The sequence below is a fragment of the Onychomys torridus genome, chromosome 13 (assembly GCF_903995425.1).
Source record: "Onychomys torridus chromosome 13, mOncTor1.1, whole genome shotgun sequence".
Taxonomy (NCBI): domain Eukaryota; kingdom Metazoa; phylum Chordata; class Mammalia; order Rodentia; family Cricetidae; genus Onychomys; species Onychomys torridus.
Window position 1 is genome coordinate 65,807,073 of NC_050455.1, and position 19,349 is coordinate 65,826,421.

Below are 19,349 nucleotides of genomic sequence, written 5' to 3' on the forward strand. Positions count from 1 at the left end.
GAAGTGGGCAGTAGTGTGATCCATCTTTCAAGAGATTGTTCGGTTTTAATGGGGAGTATCTGAGGATGCTGAGGATGGGAGTCGACAGAACATGCTTACAGCACTCTTTCTGGCCCCCAGAAGCACAGGAATCAGTTCCAGCTGTAGAGGAAGGGGCTCCCAAAGCCGCCCTGACCTAACCAGCTTTCCTGGCCCAATGTGCGGAAGACATACACTGGCGTGGCAGCTTTTAAAAATAGCCGGGCGGTGGTGGTGCACGCCTTTAGTCCCAGCACTCGGGAGGCAGAGGCAGGTGGATCTCTGTGAGTTCGAGGCCAGCCTGGGCTACAGAGTGAGTTCCAGAAAAGGCTCCAAAACTACACAGAGAAACCCTGTCTTGGGGGAAAAAAAAAAGTCATTGCTCCTTTTCCAATGAGGAATATTCTCCCCACCCCCTCTTGTGTTCTTTATCTAAAAGTTGAAAGAAAAGCAAAGAATTCCAGGATACACTTCACCGACATTCCCCACAAAGCCACCATTACAGCCTATCTGTTTTTCTCTGTGATTCTTTATGTGCACATGAGAATACACACACATACACACACACACACACACACACACACACACACACACACACACACACACACGCTGATCCCTCAGATCAGCTGTGCCCACTTGAGCATCAATCAAGATAGGGCCTGTGGACTGTGGACATTCCCTCAGAGAAGGAGGGATGGAGAGGATCCCTGAACTTCCTTCCCACTGAAGCTGCTTTGGGGTCACCTGCGTACCTGTAACCAGCTCTCCACCTGTACACTGTAAGGAAACCAATAAACTCGTTGGTTCTCAAGGGGAAACTTTGGTGAAGTCAGACTTTTCATTTGTCGTATGGACCTTGAAGGAAGTGAGTAGACACTGGTCCATTTCCTCAGGAGAGGAATTTTAGCAACAACTCCTCAGAAATCCACTGCAGGCATGATGAAATAACCAGTGATCTTCACGTCTTCTTAAATTATCTGAAGGAGTCTAGTCTGACTCTAGTTAAGACCAGCTCTTTCCTGGGTGACAGCTGGAGAAGTGAATGGGCTACCAAATCCCAGAAGCATGGGTGACTGGAAGACTTCCTAAGGGCCACCTGTCCCTAATACACAACACCCTCCCTCTTCCTCTCTAGTGCCTCTCCACAGTCCCTCCCTTACCTCTGACCTCAGCCCAAGTCACACCCCCTTTACTGTCTTGCCGATAAGTTCTATCATTTCTCTGTGGATTCTTACTGACCACCCCCTCCAGGAAGCCTTCCCAGACCACCCTGGCACCTCTGTGTTCTCCTCCCAAGCTGTCCTCTAGAGTCTACTGGTTTGTAGCCCTACTGAGCTTGGGAAATGCTTCACATACTGTCTCCCTTCTTTCTGGCAGGGCCATCAAGCCTCGCACTTGGCCAGGCTAGTGTTCGGTTACACTGAGCTCCTACCTGCAAACTGGCCCTGTGGGTGACTGAAAGGGACACCAAGGCTAAGTAGACTGGGGTCTCACTTGCTTCATTCAAAAGTGAAGACTGGGTCTAGCCTGCACCATTGGAAAGTGATACAAAACAGGAACTCCGTGGGTCTGGCGTGATCTCTGTCCTCCCTCCTCCACTCCCCAGCATCCCACTCACCCACCCACTCACCCACCCACCCACTCACTCCTTACCAGTCAGTGCCCTCAGCCAGATACCGGGGCTGAGGGGTCTGCAGTTGGTGGCCAAAGTCAAAGCTGGGGTGGAGACGGTGGGGGTGAACAGACACTCGATCCTGACTCCGCCTGCACAGAAAGAAAGACACCTTTGTGTTAGAGGCTGCCTGGGCCAGCCGGGCTCCTAAAGCTCTGAGTGATGCTCCCTCCACCGACTGAGGATGCCCCCCCTCTGCCTCCCCCACAGAGACTAAAGTTCTCAAATGCCAGGGAATTTCCCAGGTGAGCAGACTGTTCCCCTGAACACTTCCTCTGCCCCCACCATTCTCTTCTCTCTGCCACACTCTTCCAAGGCCCAGGTCAGAGTTCTCCCTCTCCAGGAAGACTTCCCTGAATACCAAATCACTGCAGCCTTTCTCCTTGACTTCCCACAACACTGTCTGGCTGTCCCAGCCATCCCAGACATCTAGTCACCAATGTTTAAGGACCTATCTGTCACCGAGCCTGAGTTCTCCCAAGCACCCTTGGGAGTCAGTGAAGCCCTTTAGGTAGCTTGAGAGGGAATTTTTTTTTTCCTTTTCACTCTCTTGAAAGCAAACAGTGGAACTTTCCAGAAACTTTGTGACATAGGACTCTTCAAGATCTAGTACAGAAGCAGACGTGAGGGTGCAGATAAGTTCTGTCAAGCTGTGCATCACAGAGGCTTACAAATCCATTTTGAGTGGTTCTTCTCACTAAACTGATACATGGCCATTTTCCATAAGAATTATTTTATAGCCCTGGGAATGCACAGGTCACTCCAGCTAGGGAAGCATGCAGGCCGACTGCAGATCTCCACTCTCCCCCTCTCTCCAGATCCAACCCCTGGGTCTCATCCCCAGCTCTGTAGCAGACCACCTGTTGTGCCTTGCCCTCACCTCTGTCCCATTCCCCAGGGACAAGCAGATCCTGGTGGAGCACTCTGCTATCCTCCCTCCTGTGGACTCCCTTAGCATCCCTACCTAGCCCATTTCTAAGGGTCAGCTCCCAATACTAGAAACACATTTTACCTGGAACCCCCAGTGGCCACAGCTATCAGGATCCCAGAAGAATGTCCTACCAGGCCACACACAGCCACCACACTCTCCTAAGAACCAGAGAGGAAAAAGGACCCAAGGAACAAAACACCTAACATAGACAAGACCAGATATCAGCACCTAGAATTACAATCTTCCCAAACCCAGATGCCTAGATACTAGTGTAAAAACACAATCAGTAACAGCCAGGATGATATGTCTTCACCAGAGACCAGTTCCTGAGAACTCCAAAATAGCTGAAACAAGACAAAGACCTTCAAACAGCCTTTATGGGCATGATAGAGGCCTTTAAAGAGGAGATTAATAAATTCCTTGAAAAATTCTATGAAAACACAAACAATGGAAAGAAAAGAAATAAAACCATTCAAGATCTGAAAGTGGAAACAGATTCAATTAAGAAAACCCAAACTGAGGGAATTATGGAAATGAAAAATTTAGGAACTCAAACAGGAGCCTCAGAGGCAAGCATCATGAACAGAATACAAGAGATGGAAGGGGAAATCTCAGGCACTGAAGACCCAATAGATGAGATGAATACCTCACTCAAAGAAAATGTTAAATATAAAAAATCCTGGCACAAAACAACCAGGAAATCTGGGACACCCTGAAAGAATGAAATCTATGAATAATAGGAATAGAGGAAGAAGAAGAAATCCAGGTTAAAAGGTTCAGAAAATATTTTCGTCAAAATCACAGAAGAAAATTTCCCTAACCTAAAGAAGGAGATGCCTATCCAGATACAAGAAGCATACAGAACACCAAATAAACTGGACCAGGAAAAAAAAAGTTGCCTTGGCACATATAGAAAAAAAAAAAGAAATAAAATTAAAAGCTACAAGGGGAAAAAGACCAAGTAACATATAAAGGTAGACCTATTAGAATTACATCTGACTTATTAATGGAGACTTTAAAAGTTCTATAAACACTAAGAGACCACAGATGCCAGCTCAGACTACTATACCCAGCAAAACTTTCAGTCACCATAGATGGAAAAAATAAGACATTCCATGATAAAACCAAATTTAAACAATGTCTCTCTACAAATCCAGCCTGAAGAAGGTGTTAAAAACAAAATGCCAACCTAAAGAGGTTAACCACATCCAAGAAAACACAAGAAATAAATAAACCCAGACCAGCAAATCAAACACACACACACACACACACACACACACACACACACACACCAGGACAGCCAGAAACACATGGTGAGATCCTGTCTTAAAATAAGAAGAAATAAATTTCTAGAATTGAATGAAAATGAATATTCACAATAACCAAACTTAGGGGACACAATGTAGAAGGTTCTAAGAGGTATGTAAGTTCACAGAACTAAATGTCTACATTTAAAAAATTGGAGAGATCCCACTAGTAACTTAACAGCACACCAGAAAGCTCTAGAACAAAAAGAAGAAATCACACTCAAAAGGAGTAGATGACAAGATATAATCAAACTCAGGGGTAGAGTCAATAAAATAGAAATAAACAACAAATAAATAAAAAACACAATACAGAGAATTAATGAAACAAAGAGTTGGTTCTTTGAAAAAAATATATGACTGGCAAACCTTTATCCAAATTAAAGTAGAAAGAATATCCAAATTCATAAACTTAGAGATGAAAGGAGGAAAGAAGAATATTACAACAGACACTGAGGAAATCCAGAGAATCATAAGGACACTTTAAAAAATGTACTCCACTAAATTGGAAAATCTAAAAGAAATGGATCATTTTCTCAACAAATAACACTTGCCAAAGTTAAATCAAGATCAGATAAGCAATTTAAACAGACCTATAACTCCCTAGTAAAATAAAAACAGTTATTAAAACTTTCCCAACCAAAAAAAAAAAAAAAAAAAACCTCAGGGCCAAATGGTTTTGGCACAGAATTCTACCAGACTTTCAAAGAAAAGTTAATGACAATACTTCTCAAATTATTTCACAAAACAGAAACAGAAAGGACATTGCCTAATTTATTTTATGAGGCCAGGGTTACCCTGACACCCAAATCACATAAAGACCTAACAGAGAAAAGGAATTGTAAACCAGTTTCTCTTATGAACATAGATGCAAAATTTTACAATAAAATACTTGCAAACTGAATCCAAGAATACAACAAAAAGATCATCCACTATGATCAAGTAGGCTTCATACCGGAGATGGCAGGGATGGTTCAACGTACATTTAAAAAAAAATGCAATCCACAATATAAACAAACTGAAAAAAAATTACATGATCATCTCATTAGCTGTAGAAAAGGCCTCTGACAAAATCCAGCATCCTTCATGATAAAAGTCCTGGAGAGATTAGAGATACAATGGACATATTTAAATGTCATAAAGGCAGTTTGCAGCAATCCCAGAGCCAACATCAACTTAAATGGAGAGAAACTCAAAGCAATTTCATTAAAATCAGGAACAAGACAAGGTTGTCCACTCTCTTCATACATATTCAATATAGTATTTGAAGTCTTAGAATATAAGACAACTGAAAGAGATCAAGAGGATACAAATTGGAAAGTAAGAAATCCAATTATCTTTATTTGCAGGTGATTACAATAGGCTGCAATAATGACCCTAACAATTCCACCAGGAAATTCCCAGCTGATAAACACTTCTAGCAAAGTAGCTGGACACAAAATTGTTTGACAAAAATCAGTAGCCCTCCTATATACAAATAGGAAGTAGACTGAGAAAGAAATCAAGGAGAAAAATACCATTTCACAGTAACCTCAAAAATATAAAATATCAGGAACAGATGCCAGGAAATTACCAAGTTGAGAGCTGAAATCAATAAAATAGAAATAAAGAGAACAATACAAAAAATTAATGAAACAAAGAGTTGGTTCTTTGAGAAAATCAGCAAAATAGACAAGTCCTTATCCAAACTTACCAAAAGACAGAGAGAGAGCATCCAAATTAACAAAATCAGAAATGAAAAGGGGCACATAACAACAGACAATGAGGAAATCCAGAGAATTATCAGGTCATACTTCAAAAACCTCTACTCTACAAAATTGGAAAATATAAAAGAAATGGAAATTTTTCTGGATAGGTACCACATACCTAAGTGAAATCAAGACCAGATAAACCATTCAAATAGTCCAATAACACCCAAGGAAATAGAATCAGTCATTAAAAGTCTCTCAACCAAAAAAAGCCCCGGACCAGATGGTTTCAGTGCAGAATTTTACCAGATCTTCAAAGAAGACTTAATACCAATACTCTTTAAATTGTTCCACACAATAGAAGCAGAAGGAATATTACCAAACTCCTTCTATCAGGCTACAATTGCCCTGATTCCTAAACCAAACAAAGATGCAACAAAGAAAGATAACTGAAGACCGATCTCCCTCATGAACATTGATGCAAAAATACTCAATAAAATACTGGCAAACAGACTCCAAGAACACATCAAAACAATTATCCACCATGATCAAGTAGGCTTCATCCCAGGGATGCAAGGGTGGTTCAACATACGAAAGTCCATCAATGTAATACACCATATAAACAAACTCAAAGAAAAAAACCACATGATCATCTCACTAGACACAGAAAAAGCATTTGACAAAATCCAACACCCCTTCATGATAAAGGTCTTGGAGCGATCAGGAATACAGGGAACATACCTAAACATAATAAAGGCAATCTACAGAAAGCCAACAGCCAACATCAAATTAAATGGAGAGAAACTCAAAGCAATACCACTAAAATCAGGAACAAGGCAAGGCTGTCCCCTCTCCCCATACTTATTCAATATAGTACTTGAAGTTCTAGCCAGAGCAATAAGACAACATAAGGTGATTAAGGGGATACAAATTGGAAAGGAAGAAGTCAAGCTTTCCCTATTTGCAGATGACATGATAGTATACATGAGTGACCCCAAAAATTCAATCAAGGAACTGATACAGCTTATAAACACCTTCAGCAACATAGCAGGATACAAGATCAACTCAAAAAAATCAGTAGCCCTCCTATATACAATAGACAAACAGGCTGAGAATGAAATCAGAGATACATCGCCCTTTACAATAGCCACAAATGATATAAAATACCTTGGGGTTACTCTAACTAAGCATGTGAAGGACCTATATGACAAGAACTTTAAGTCCCTGAAAAAAGAAATTGAAGAAGATGTCAGAAAATGGAAAGAGAGAAAGATCTCCCATGCTCATGGATAGGCAGGATTAACATAGTAAAAATGGCAATCTTACCAAAAAGCAATCTACAGATTCAATGCAATCCCCATCAAATTACCAACACAATTCTTCACAGACCTGGAAAGAATAATACTCAATTTCATATGGAAAAACAAAAAACCCAGGATAGCCAAAAGAATCCTCTACAATAAAACAACCTCTGGAGGCATCACAATCACTAACCTCAAGCTCTACTATAGAGCTACAGTAATAAAAACAGCTTGGTACTGGCATAAAACGCGACATGTGGACCAATAGAATCGAATGGAAGACCCTGACATTAACCCGCACACCTATGAACATATAATTTTTGACAAAGAAGCCAAAAATGTACAATGGATAAAAGAAAGCATCTTCAACAAATGGTGCTGGCATAACTGGATGTCAACATGTAGAAGGCTGCAAATAGATCCATATCTGTCACTGTGCACAAAACTTAAGTCCAAGTGGATCAAAGACCTCAACATAAATCCAGTTACTCTGAACCTGATAGAGGAGAAAGTATTCTTGAACACATTGGCACCGGAGATCACTTTCTAAATATAACACCAGTAGCTCAGACACTGAGAGAAACAATCAATCAATGTGACCTGTTGAAACTGAGGAGCTTTTGTAGAGCAAAGGACATGGTCAACAAGACAAAGCCACAACCTACAGAATGGGAAAAGGTCTTCACCAACCCCACATCTGACAGAGGGCTGATATCCAGAATATACAAAGATCTTAAGAAATTAGACATCAAAATGCCTAACAGTCCAATTAAGAAGTGGGCTATAGAACTAAACAGAGAATTCTCAACAGAGGAAGCTCAAATGGCTGAAAGACATTTAAGGAATTGCTCAACATCCCTAATTGTCCAGGAAATGCAAATCAAAACGACTCTGAGATACCACCTTACACCTGTCAGAATAGCTAAGATCAAAAATGCAGAAGACAGCTTATGCTAGAGAGGATGTGGAGCAAGGGGAACTCTCCTCCACTGCTGGTGGGAATGCAAGCTTGTACAGCCACTTTGGAAATCAATATGGCGCTTCCTTAGAAAATTGGAAATCCATCTCCCCCAAGACCCAGCAATAGCACTCTTGGGCATATACCCAAGGAATGTTCAATCATACCCCAAGGGCATTTGCTCAGCTATGTTCATATCAGCATTGTTTGTAATAGCCAGAACCTAGAAATACCCTAGATGCCCTTCAACTGAAGAATGGATAAAGAAAATATGGTACATATACACAATGGAGTACTACTCAGCAGAGAAAAACAATGACATCATGAGGTTTGCAAGCAAATGGAGGGATCTAGAAAAAATCATCCTGAGTGAGGTAACCCAGACTCAGAAAGACAAACATAGTATGTACTCACTCATAGTAGGATACTAGATGTAAAACAAAGATGACTAGACTGCTACACAACTCGAGGGAGGCTACCTAGAAAACGGGACCCTAGGAAAGACACAGGGATTGCCCAATGATAGAGAAATTAATGATATCTACATGAACAACCTGGACGACAGTAGGAGTAATGAAGGGCAAGGTTCGAGGGAAAGAGAGCTTAGGGGATCAGGAGATCCCAGCTGGATCAAGAACAGAAAGGGAGAACAAGGAATAACAGACCATGATAAATGAAGACCACATGAGAACAGGAAGAAGCAAAGTGCTAGAGAGGCCCCCAGAAATCCACAATGATACAGCCACTGTAGACTACTGGCAATGGTTGAGAGAAAGCCTGATCTGACCTAGTCTGGTGATCAGATGGCCAAACACCCTAATGGTCATGCTGGAACTCTCATCCAATAACTGGTGGAAGTGGCTGCAGAGATCCTCAGCCAGGCCCCAAGTGAAGCTCCAGGAGTCCAATTGTCAAGAAAGAGGAGGGATTGTAAGTGTGTGAATTGTTGAGACCAAGATGGGAAAAGCACAGGGACAAATAGCCAAAATAATGGAAACACATGAATTCTGAACCAAGGGCTGTGGAGCCCCCAGCTGGACCAGGCCCTCTGGATAAGTGAGACAATTGAATAGCTTGAACTGTTTGGGAGGCACCCAGGCAGTTGGACCCAGACCTGTCCTTAGTGCATGAGCTGGCTGTTTGGAACCTTGGGCTTACACAGGGACACTTTGCTCAGCCTGGAATGGGGGGATTGGACCTGCCTGTACTGAATCCACCAGGTTGAATTGAATCCCTATGGGAGTCTTGGCCCTGGAGGAGATAGGAATGGAGGGGAGGGGCTGGGGGGGAAGGTGGGGGCAGGGGTAGGAGAGGGGAGGACAGATGAACCCATGACTGATATGTAAAATTAAAACACAAATATAATAAGTAAAATTTGAAAATATCAAAAAAATAAAATATCTTGATGTAACTCTAAGCTTGTGTGATAAAAACTTTAAGACATTGAAGAAAGAAATTGAAGAAGATAACAGAAGATGGAAAGATGCTCATGGATTGGTAGGATTAATATGGTAAAAATGGTCATGCTACCAAAAGCAACTACAGATTCAAAATTCCACAAAATTCTTCACAGATCTTGAAAGGATAATTTTCAGCTTCATATGGAAACACACACACACACACACACGCACACACACACACAAACCAAAAAATACAAAACAATCCTGTATAATAAAGAACTGTAGGAGCTATCCATATCCCTGGTTTCAAATTGTATTACAGAGCTATAGTAATAAAAACAGCATAATACTGGCACAAAAACAGACACATTGAACAATGGAATTGAATGAAGACCAGACATGAATGCACACACCTATGGACACCTGACTTTTTATAAAGAAGCCAGAAATACACACTGGAAAAAAGACATCATCTTCAACAAATAGTGCTGATCACTGGGGATGTCTGCTTGTAGATGAATACTTATCATCCTGCACAAAACTCAGTTCCAAGAGGATCAAGAACTGCAATATAAAAACCAGAAACACTGAACCTAACAGAAGAGAAAATGGGTAACGCCTTGAACTCATTGGCACAGGAGACAACTTCCTGAACAGAACACCGATAGCACAGGCACTAAGATGAACAATTAATAAATGAGACCTCATGAAACTGAAAAGCTTCTGTAAAGCAAAGGACACCAGTTTTTGGACAAAGCAGTAGCCTATAAAATGGGAAAAGACTTTGTTTTTTCAACTACACATCTGAAAGAGAACTAATATCCAAAATATATAAAGAACTAAACACAAACAAACAAACAAAAAACAACCCACAACTAGTTATCAAGAAAACAAATAATCCAATTAAAAATGGGTACAGATCTAAACAGAATTCTCAGTAAAGGAAAGTTGAAGGCTGAGAAACACTTACATGTTCAACATCCATAAGTCAACAAGGACATGCCAATCAAAACTACTTTGAGATTCCATCTCATACCAGTCAGAGTGGCTAAGATCAACAAAACAAGTGACAGCTCATGCTGGTGAGGATGTGGAGTAAGGGGAACACTCCTCCATTGCTTGTACAGTCACTATGGAAATCAGTGTGGTGGTTCATCAGAAAGCTGGGAATCAATCTACCTCAAGATTCTGGTATACCACTCTTGTGCACATACCCAAAGGATGCTTCATCATACCACAGAGACATTTGCTCAGCCATATTCATAGCAGCTTTGTTCATGATAGCGAGCAATTGGAAACAAACTAGATATCCCTCAACAGAAGAACAGATAAAGAAAAGGTGGTACATTTACACAATGAAGTATTACTCAGTGGTTTAAAAAAAATAGATCATTAAATGCTCAGGTAAATGCTTGGAAGTAGAAAAATCATCCTGGGTGAAGTATCCCAGAACCAAAAATACAAATACAGTATGTATTTACTTATATGTGGATATTAGCTCTTAAGTCAATGATAACCAAGATACAATCCACAGAACCACAAGAGGTTAGGTATAGAGTAAGGGACTAGAGGGGTCAGACAGATCTCACTAGGAAAGAGAAAGAATTTATGGATGGTGGGGTGGGGGCCTGGAACAGGAAAATCAAGTGGAAGTGGGAAGAAGGTAATGAGGGAGAAACAGCTAAAATGAAGGGTCATTTGAAGAGTCGTACGGAATCTTAATACAGTAAAAGCATCCAAAAATACATACATATATGAGGGCAACCTAAATGAAACTGACAAATAGTGGGGGAGACAGAGCCCCAGCTGGATATCTCTTATCACAAAATGAAGCTTCCACTACCAGGACTGGGTTACATATAATTGAGTTGTTGGCCAAAGGGGTCCCATGGGAGTCCCCAAACAACCCAGGCTGTTACCAAGACTACAGGTTGTTCTCCACAAAATGAAAGCAAGGCCCCATTGCAGAAGACACCTACACAACTCATTGAACATGGAGAAGTTGAGCTGGTGCCTACATGGAGCCTTCCTCCTATATTCTAGTGTTTCTGGCACAGGAAGGTACTCTGCAGGCTACCAAAAGTGGACCATAAACACCAACCCAGCCACAAACCCTTTCATCTACCATGCTGTCCTGCCTGCAAGATATGCTATTGCAATGGTGGCACAAAGCTGGTGGGAGTGACCAACCAACACCTAATTCAACTTGAGGCTCACTCCATGAGATGGAACCCATACCTGACACTGCTTGGGTGACCAAGATCTAGACAGTCCTGGGACCTAAGGTGAACTCAAATACTACTGTTTTTTTAAAAAAAAATAATAATAAATTAAAAGGCAATAAAATGACTCCTAATGACATTCTACTATACGCATAGATTGGTGCCTTGTTCAGCCGTCATCAGAGAAGCTGTCTTCTGCAACAGATGGGAACAAATGCAGACATCCCAGCCAGACATGAGAGAGAGAGAGAGAGAGAGAGAGAGAGAGAGAGAGAGAGAGAGAGAGAATGAGACAGAGACAGAGAGAGAGACAGAGAAAGACTTTGGAACACACAGCTCTAAAGGGACCCTGAGGAAGAGGAGGTGGAGAAGACACCAGGATAACAAGGCCCTCAAAATCAACATGATCAAAGCTCGTATGAACTCACAAACTGAGGCAAATGCACAGGGCCTGACCTGGTCTGCACCAGGTCCTCTGCATATATATTATGGCTCCTAGGTTAGTATTTTTATGGGATTCTTGAGTGGGCGTCTGATTCTTGTGTCTTTTCTTGGGCTCTTTTGTTCCTGCTGTTGCTCCAATTCTGACTTATTGTTTGTTTTATCTTATTACATTATATTATATTATTATCCCTTAGAACCCTGTTTGTTTTCTAATGAGAGACAGAAAGGGAGTGGATCCCGATAGGAAGGGAGGTGAGGAGGAACTTGGAGGAGTAGAGGGAGGGGAAACCATAATCGGGATATATGATGTGAGGAAAAAAATCTATTTTCAATAAAAGGAAAAGAATTAAAAATTAAAAAGAGAACATTTTACAAATTTAGCGTGAGGAGTCTATTGTTATTTTAATGAATTAATAGATACTTTAAAATTTCTAACTTGGTAAACCCATATAAGCAGAAGTTTTTCGTAGCCATTAACTTCTAGTGTGAAAAGGGCCCTGAAACCCAGTAGACTGAGAGGCACCCGGCTGTGCGCATCCACTTCTTTTTCTTTACAGCTGAGACTCAGAGAAGGGTACTGACTTGCCATCAGGACTTTTGGTCACTGCTAATTTAATTCGGTGTCATGGTGTACAGACAGTCTCCAGCTCTAGCCTCCAACTAGACGTTGGCCCTTGGGAGACTAGAGCTGCAACCAGTCCTTTACCTTTGGTATTCTGGTTTGGTTTGAGGAAAATCAGAATCAGGCCACCATGAGAGCCGCAAGGGACTTGAGAAACCTTTAGTCAAATCTCCTACGCTGCAAACGTTCACCATGAGCGTCACTGCTTACCAAGCCTCTGACCCTGAACCTGGGTGACTTGAGTAGTAGACTCTGGCCTGAATGAATGCCACTCACTGAGGCAAAAACCACCCCTGCAGAACCACTTGCGACTGCATCCAAGCTTGGTTGAAATAAACCCGGGTCCCAGCCCTTACCCCCTCCACGGCCCCGCCCTCTTGCCTCGGCCCCGCCCCTGCCGACCTGGGATGGGAGACGAGCCTGCGGTGCTGAGCTTCCAGGAGCTGCTGCTGCAGCAGGTATTGCTGGTGCAGGGCCTGAGGTAGGAAGGAGGGACCTGTGACGTCCTGGAACTGCAGGGTGGGCAGCGGGGTCAGCGACTGGTGCAGCGCGCCGCTGTGCTGGTGGGCCGGGGCCATGTGGGCGCTGAGGCCCGGCTGCGACTGCACGGGGTGCGCCAGCGGGAAGTCCGGGGCTAGCTGCTGCGGCTGCGGGGGACCCAGGTGGAAGTGGCGGCAGGAGGTAGCGTGAGGATGCTGAGACCTTTGAAAGGGGGCACCTGCAAAGGCAAAAGACAAAGGGGTCTCGGTGAGGATCTACAAAGGGCTCTCCCACCTGAGCGGGGTCCCCGCCCCTGGGCTACCTGAAGCTGATGAAAGGCAAGACCTTCCTAACACCTAAAGATGGTGTGCCACCATCTTTAACGCTCCCATGTTAAGGTTCTGGGTGCGTTAGCAGGGGGAAGAGTGTTTTAATGAACAGAGAAGCGACCTTGTTTATAAATAGCACACGTGTTAAAGGGGTTTAACGGCCCCTAAAGCCGGCCTGGCTTTCTTGAATTAGACTCCTTCCATGCAATTTCTTATGTGCACATGGAGAAAATTCAGGGTGACTTAGCTAAGCCCTGGTTTGATGGAACAAGTTCTATTCTATCATAAGCAGCTAAAATTTTGTGTTGCAGTTTTAAGCCAGGAGGGATCACAGTAAATGACCTTTGAAAATACCGATCAAGCCTGGCGTTGTTGGCTCAGGCCTTTAATCCCAGAACTCGGGAGGCGAACACCAGCCTGGGCTACATAGTGAGTTCTAGGACAGTCAAGGCTATGTAGAAAGACCTTGTCTCAAAGGGGGGAAAGGGGCAAAATAAAAAGTTTAGTCAAAAAATAAAATATCAATCTGTTTATTATAAAATTAGACTTTACTTAGAAGCAAACAAATCCAGATATAAACTAGACTCCAGTTATATCTAACTGAGGACCCAGTATTTTGTGAATAGAATTGAGCTTAATTACAAAGTTTTGCAGATGCTGGGATGGACAACGGAGCATCAGCACTAGAGAAGTCCTCCCACGAGGCAGCCAGCAGATTGACACTACAGAAAGATCCTCAGGGGAATTCCTGTTAAAAGTGATAGATATAGATTCAGCCGGGTGGTGGTGGTGGTGGTGGTGGTGGTGGTGGTGGTGGTGGTGGTGGTGGTGGTGGAGCACACCTTTAATCCAAGCACTTGGGAGACAGAGGCAGTCAGGTCTCTGTGAGTTCAAGGCCAGCCTGGTCAACAAAAACGAGTTCCAGGACAGCCAGGATTGTTAAACAGAGAAACTTTCTCTTAAAAAAAAAAAAAAAAAAAGCCCACAAACAAACACCTAGTAGCTTCAATACACATCTGCCTCTTCCCCAGACTCACTAACATAAGAACAGAAGGGTAGGGACAGAGAGAACAGGAGAGGTGACATCATTTGACAACAGACATCAACAGAATTTGGAAAGCAGATGGAGGAATTAGCAAAACTGAGAAACTGGAGACCCAGCACCTACCAAAGGGTCAAGGTCAGTCAACCAGCCGTAGGCAGATGCCCTGTGAGGCTGAAGGGTCAGCAATGGAGGCACCAGCTGCTTTGGAAGGCGGAGACTAAGCAGAGGGGGAGGGAAGCTAGGTGGCTCCCTGGGCAGCTAACAGGCACAGCGCCTCCCCTTTCCCAGCCTCCCAGAAAGGTCCCAGTGCATGGGGGAGGGACCCTAGGCACAGAGGCAGGGGCACAAAGCCAGACAGGGCCAAGTGGAAATCTACCCAAACTGACGGGACTTTGGGAACCCACTTTCTTCTGTCACCAAATACGTGATGTCGCTCTGCACTCAACACAGGTACATCGCCGGGCTGGAAGCTGGGGGCTGCTTCTTCAAAGGAAGTTGTTGGTCCCGTAAGTGCCCTACAGGTGCTTATGGTTCAGAACACCCCAATAAAATGTCTAGCTCCCCAGCAGCCTCTGTATCCTGAAGCCCATTTACTGGAAAATTATTTCTCCTACGTGTGCACAGAGCTTCTAAACAGCGTTTAATGACCTACTCTGACATAACCAGGCTATCCAAAGGTGACCAGTCTTCTGAAGAAGGCAAAAAGTGAAGGGAGAGAACAAACCGACTTTGATATGAGAAAGAAAAAGAAAATCCAGGAGAAGAGAGATAATACAAAAAAATTCCAATGTCTTTTGTGAAGTAAGATATGGGATCCGTAACAACAGGAAGTGCTCTCAAAATGAACAATAGCAGAGATGGAGAGAGCCTGGAAATTAAATTCACACAGGGTAAAATCTGGGGTAGAACAGAAAAGTCCTCCAGAGGGCCTGCCGGAGGGAAAGCCGAGAACACTTCCCAGGATGCAGATGAGACAGAACTCTGCACTTCACTTGTAAGGAAGAGGACAGCGGGGATACTGAGGAGAGGATTATGGGGGAAACCGTTTAAGAAATACTTCCCAGATGGAAGGTCTGCTTTTCCAGCTAGGAAAGGTGGTCTCAGTGATGACAAGAACCGCACACTAGGACATACGATGAAATGTGCAATCAATAAAGACAAAGAGGCAGTTCTAGAACCCTCCGGAAGGAGAGTGCACAGACCTGCAGTCACAGGTCGGAACACCGTAATGTACTCTCAAATATGTTATGGTATGATACCATTAGATATTAGAAGATTAAAAATTATAGAGCAAGGGCCTTCAGGTATTTGGGGCAGAGATTAGACGCAAAAGCTAGGATTCTGTGTCTGGACAAACCATTAACCAACTGTGAGGGCAGAAAAAAGCCACCTTAGGGTTTGTTTGTTGACAGAGTCTCATGTAGCCCAGGCTACCCTCTGTTGGAAAGAACAAAAATGGAGAGGTTTTTTTTCTTAACAGATATTGGTGAGACTAAAGCTCTGCCGTAGAACTGTGTGAGACACACAGGTAATTTTTAAAATTTCATATCAAAACAGACAGGTAAAATATTTTAACTCTCATAAATTAAAGAGGTTCAATAGAAATGAGCCGAGGTGAAATTGCTCTTCAGGTGAGCTTTATTGGGAGAGAGAGCCTTGCAAACATGGTGGCCATGACTGGGCTTAAAATGGGAGCACGCTGGAAGAGATACAGCATCGCTGCATAAGCAGCATCCAGGGGCCTTGAAGCCCTTCCAACCTGGAAAACTAAGAGCATTTCTGATTCTTACAGGTATTCAAACGGTGCATGGACTCCATAGCACATGGTCTAGCCTGGCCTACTTGCCAGGAGTTAGAAGGCAGGAAGGCACTGGGGCTATAGTTTAAACTTCCCTTGGACCTGGATAGCTAGAGGGGAAGGCTAGGCTTGTCCCCCACACACCTGCCACCCTGACACCCTCTGTGGAGGGCTGTGTGCTCTCAAGGTGCCGGCCAGCCCTTTGTCCTGAGGGACAGATTGATGGGCAGAGAGGCAGCTGAAGGGTCTGTGACCTCATTGTCCAGAACAGTAGTTCTAAACCTATGGGTCAGGACCCCTTTGATGATCACCTAGGACCATCTGCATATCAGATATTTGCATTACCATTCACCACAGTAGCAAAACTACAGTTGTGAAGTAGCAACAAAAACAATTTTATGGTTGGGGGTCACCACAACAACAAACTGTATTAAAGGGTTGCAGCATTAGGAAGGTTGAGAACCGCTGCTTTAGAACTTACTGTGTTCAAGGATGACCTTGAACTCCTGATCCTCCTGCCTCTGTCTCCAGAGTGCTAGGATTATAGGTATGCACCACCATGCCTGGTCCAAACTTTCTCTCCTCCTTCTGTAAAAGGTACTGACACATATTTAGAATAAAATAAAATAAAATAATGAAATAGGAGGCCATACTCTGAACAGGTGGGGTAGTCCCAAGCATACAGCTGCTCAGGACTCTGAACAGGCTGGAGAATCTAAAAAGTTGTCTGGGAAGAGGAAGATGGAAATAGTATTTGAAGGAATTTTACACATTGATTAGACTTCTATAAGAATTGCATAAATACCGTAAGAAGCGAGGCAACCATAAAGGGGTGGTGACCATCTCCAGGGAATAAAAAGTTATGTAAGCAAGTGTAATTATTACACACTACTTGTACACAATGAACAATATATACTAGCCATAAAACAAATAATAAGCTATATTAGAACAAAAATAGTGTGATTAACATAAGCAATGGTTAGGAATGTTAAACAAATAGCAATCACATGGTTTAGTTCAAAATTTACATAATAATGTACATAATCAGGAAGTAAATGTCCAGCTGGAAAGGGTTGGAAGCATAGGGCCCTGGGGAATTTGACTCTAGAAGAGAAGGTAGAGGCAGACAGTAATTGTTTGGCTAAAGTTATCTCAGATGGCAGTACGATGCATATCTCGTACATTTTTTGTAACCTACATATTTGAAAAGTAATACGAAAATTAAAATATATTCCTCCAAGTCTGTCAGAGAAGATTTGCCTAAAACATCAATTCCCATGAGCATTTGGATAAGTCAGGTCCCTCAGCCATATGAATACGGGCTTCAGGGTATCCAGAGACTGGAGCCTGGGAGGGCAGACGCCAGTTCCTCCTTCTCCAGCCTCCATCCATCATCACACACAATAAGAGGAGTAGCAAGCCAGCAAGACAGAGGGAGAGGGGGCCTGAAGAAGGAATAAAAGGTGCTCTGAGAAGACTCAAGGGCTGAAGACAAGTGGGACTACCCAGGGAAGAAAGAAATGTTAGTTTTTAAAGGATATTGGTGAGACTCAAGCCAGCTCTGCCGTAGAATTATGTGAGACACACACAGGTAATTTTAAATTTTCACATCAAAAGAGACAGGTAAAATTAATTTTAGTAACATGTAAAAACATACCTCAAATGGTCTTTTAATGTGTATTCAGTATAAGAGTGTTTTGACCTGTGTTCTGTCCTGTTTTCACACAAGTCTCCACAGCTGGCTGTGTGTTTGCCCTTCCAATACCTTCCATCCAGTGTAGTCTGAGGTGTGTGACTTCCCTGTGGACAGTGCAGCTATCAGGGAGAAGCCAACACCACAGAGCTCAGCCCTCCAGCCTTTCCCAGATGGGATGGGGATCCCTCTCCCTCCTGCCTGAGAAACCTGCATGTCATAGCCAGGTGTTAAAGTTTCCTTCTTCGAGTCTTCCTAAGTCTGTATGGTGTGGATGGATGCTCAGTGGATGCCTGGAGGTCTGCCAGGTTACAGGAGGAAGTGAGCGGGGAAAACAGAGGGGCTAAGGGGCTGGGGCCCACTGAACTCAAACCTGCTCAAAATTGACCCAGACAGAGAGGAGTAAGGAGGCCCTAGATGAACCATGGGTTTAGTAAGGGTTGGGCGGGGAAGATCAGGCCAGCTGGCCAGTGTCTTCTACCCCTGCCCTGCCGGAGTCTGTCTTGCCGTCAGGAGCAGCCGCTGCCCTCCCATCCCATAGTCCCTCCTGCTCCTTGACGGGGGTTCACACTTCTGCAGCCTCTAGCTGGCACACGTGAAAGGGAAGACAGATGCTCATCTCCAGAACGCACAGTATACTAAAGGAAGGTGGACTAAAGCACCTGTCCAATAACACTAAATGCAAGCTTTGCCTGCAGAGGACTCTTCTGTTGTGGGACCAGGCATTCCCAGTTCACCCCTATCCCCAGGTTGTTCCTGGGCCTCATCACCTACACAAAAGTACACAGAAGCTGGGAACACCCCAGCTAAGCCCTATGTCATGTAGTCTTCGTGGCAGTACTGTGTAACAGCTGCTCAGTTTGGTCTCCAAAATCAACAGTGAAACTCAGGGGAATGTGGAGTCTTTGACAAGCCAAAGGCCAGCGATATCGGAACAACCCTGACATCTTCAAGTCCCCCGCCCTTTAGTAGACAACCCACATTTTTTCCCATTAGAGTCATTCCATGCCATTAAAAAATAATTTCCAGATGTCCCTGATTATTCTATGCATTTATCATATTTCCCCAGGGTTAAAATGCCACCAACTGAAAGATTCATCATGAACTAAATAACATTTTCAGTGAGTGAGGAAATAAACAAAATAAACCCCACCATATTAAATAAACACATCAATTATAAGACACAAATTACAATCAGAAGGGGGAGAAATGTATGTCTTAGGATTGTGGAAATTGATGTTGACAATTACCACCTCTTGAGACTTGGCCAGGAGCAGTGCAACAGTCGGGGGCTGAGCCCAAGTGCTGCAGGAGCAGGGCTGGGGGTGGGAAGCTCAGGCCAGGCCTGAACAACTGGGACCAGGGAAGCCCACAGGTGTGTGGCTCACCTGCTGCTCACCTGGTACACATGGGACATGAGACAGGTGTTCCATAAACGCCTAGA

The 19,349-nt window shown here is 43.5% G+C and overlaps 1 protein-coding gene across 2 annotated transcripts in view; it reads right to left on the reverse strand.

The window, feature by feature from the left end:
* The window catches only part of Rnf165 (ring finger protein 165), a 115,230-nt gene that overhangs the window by 18,242 nt on the left and 77,639 nt on the right, over positions 1-19,349 (reverse strand). The window contains exons 1-3 of one of the 2 annotated variants that reach the window (XM_036204818.1): positions 14,012-14,030; positions 12,963-13,278; positions 1,672-1,782 (exon numbers count right to left, since the gene is read on the reverse strand). In XM_036204818.1, coding sequence (XP_036060711.1) covers positions 1,672-1,782; positions 12,963-13,138 — 287 coding nt within the window. In that variant the 5' untranslated portion in view covers positions 13,139-13,278; positions 14,012-14,030. Of the gene's footprint in view, positions 1-1,671; positions 1,783-12,962; positions 13,279-14,011; positions 14,031-19,349 lie in introns of those variants that run through there. The other variant, XM_036204817.1, reaches the window with a different exon arrangement.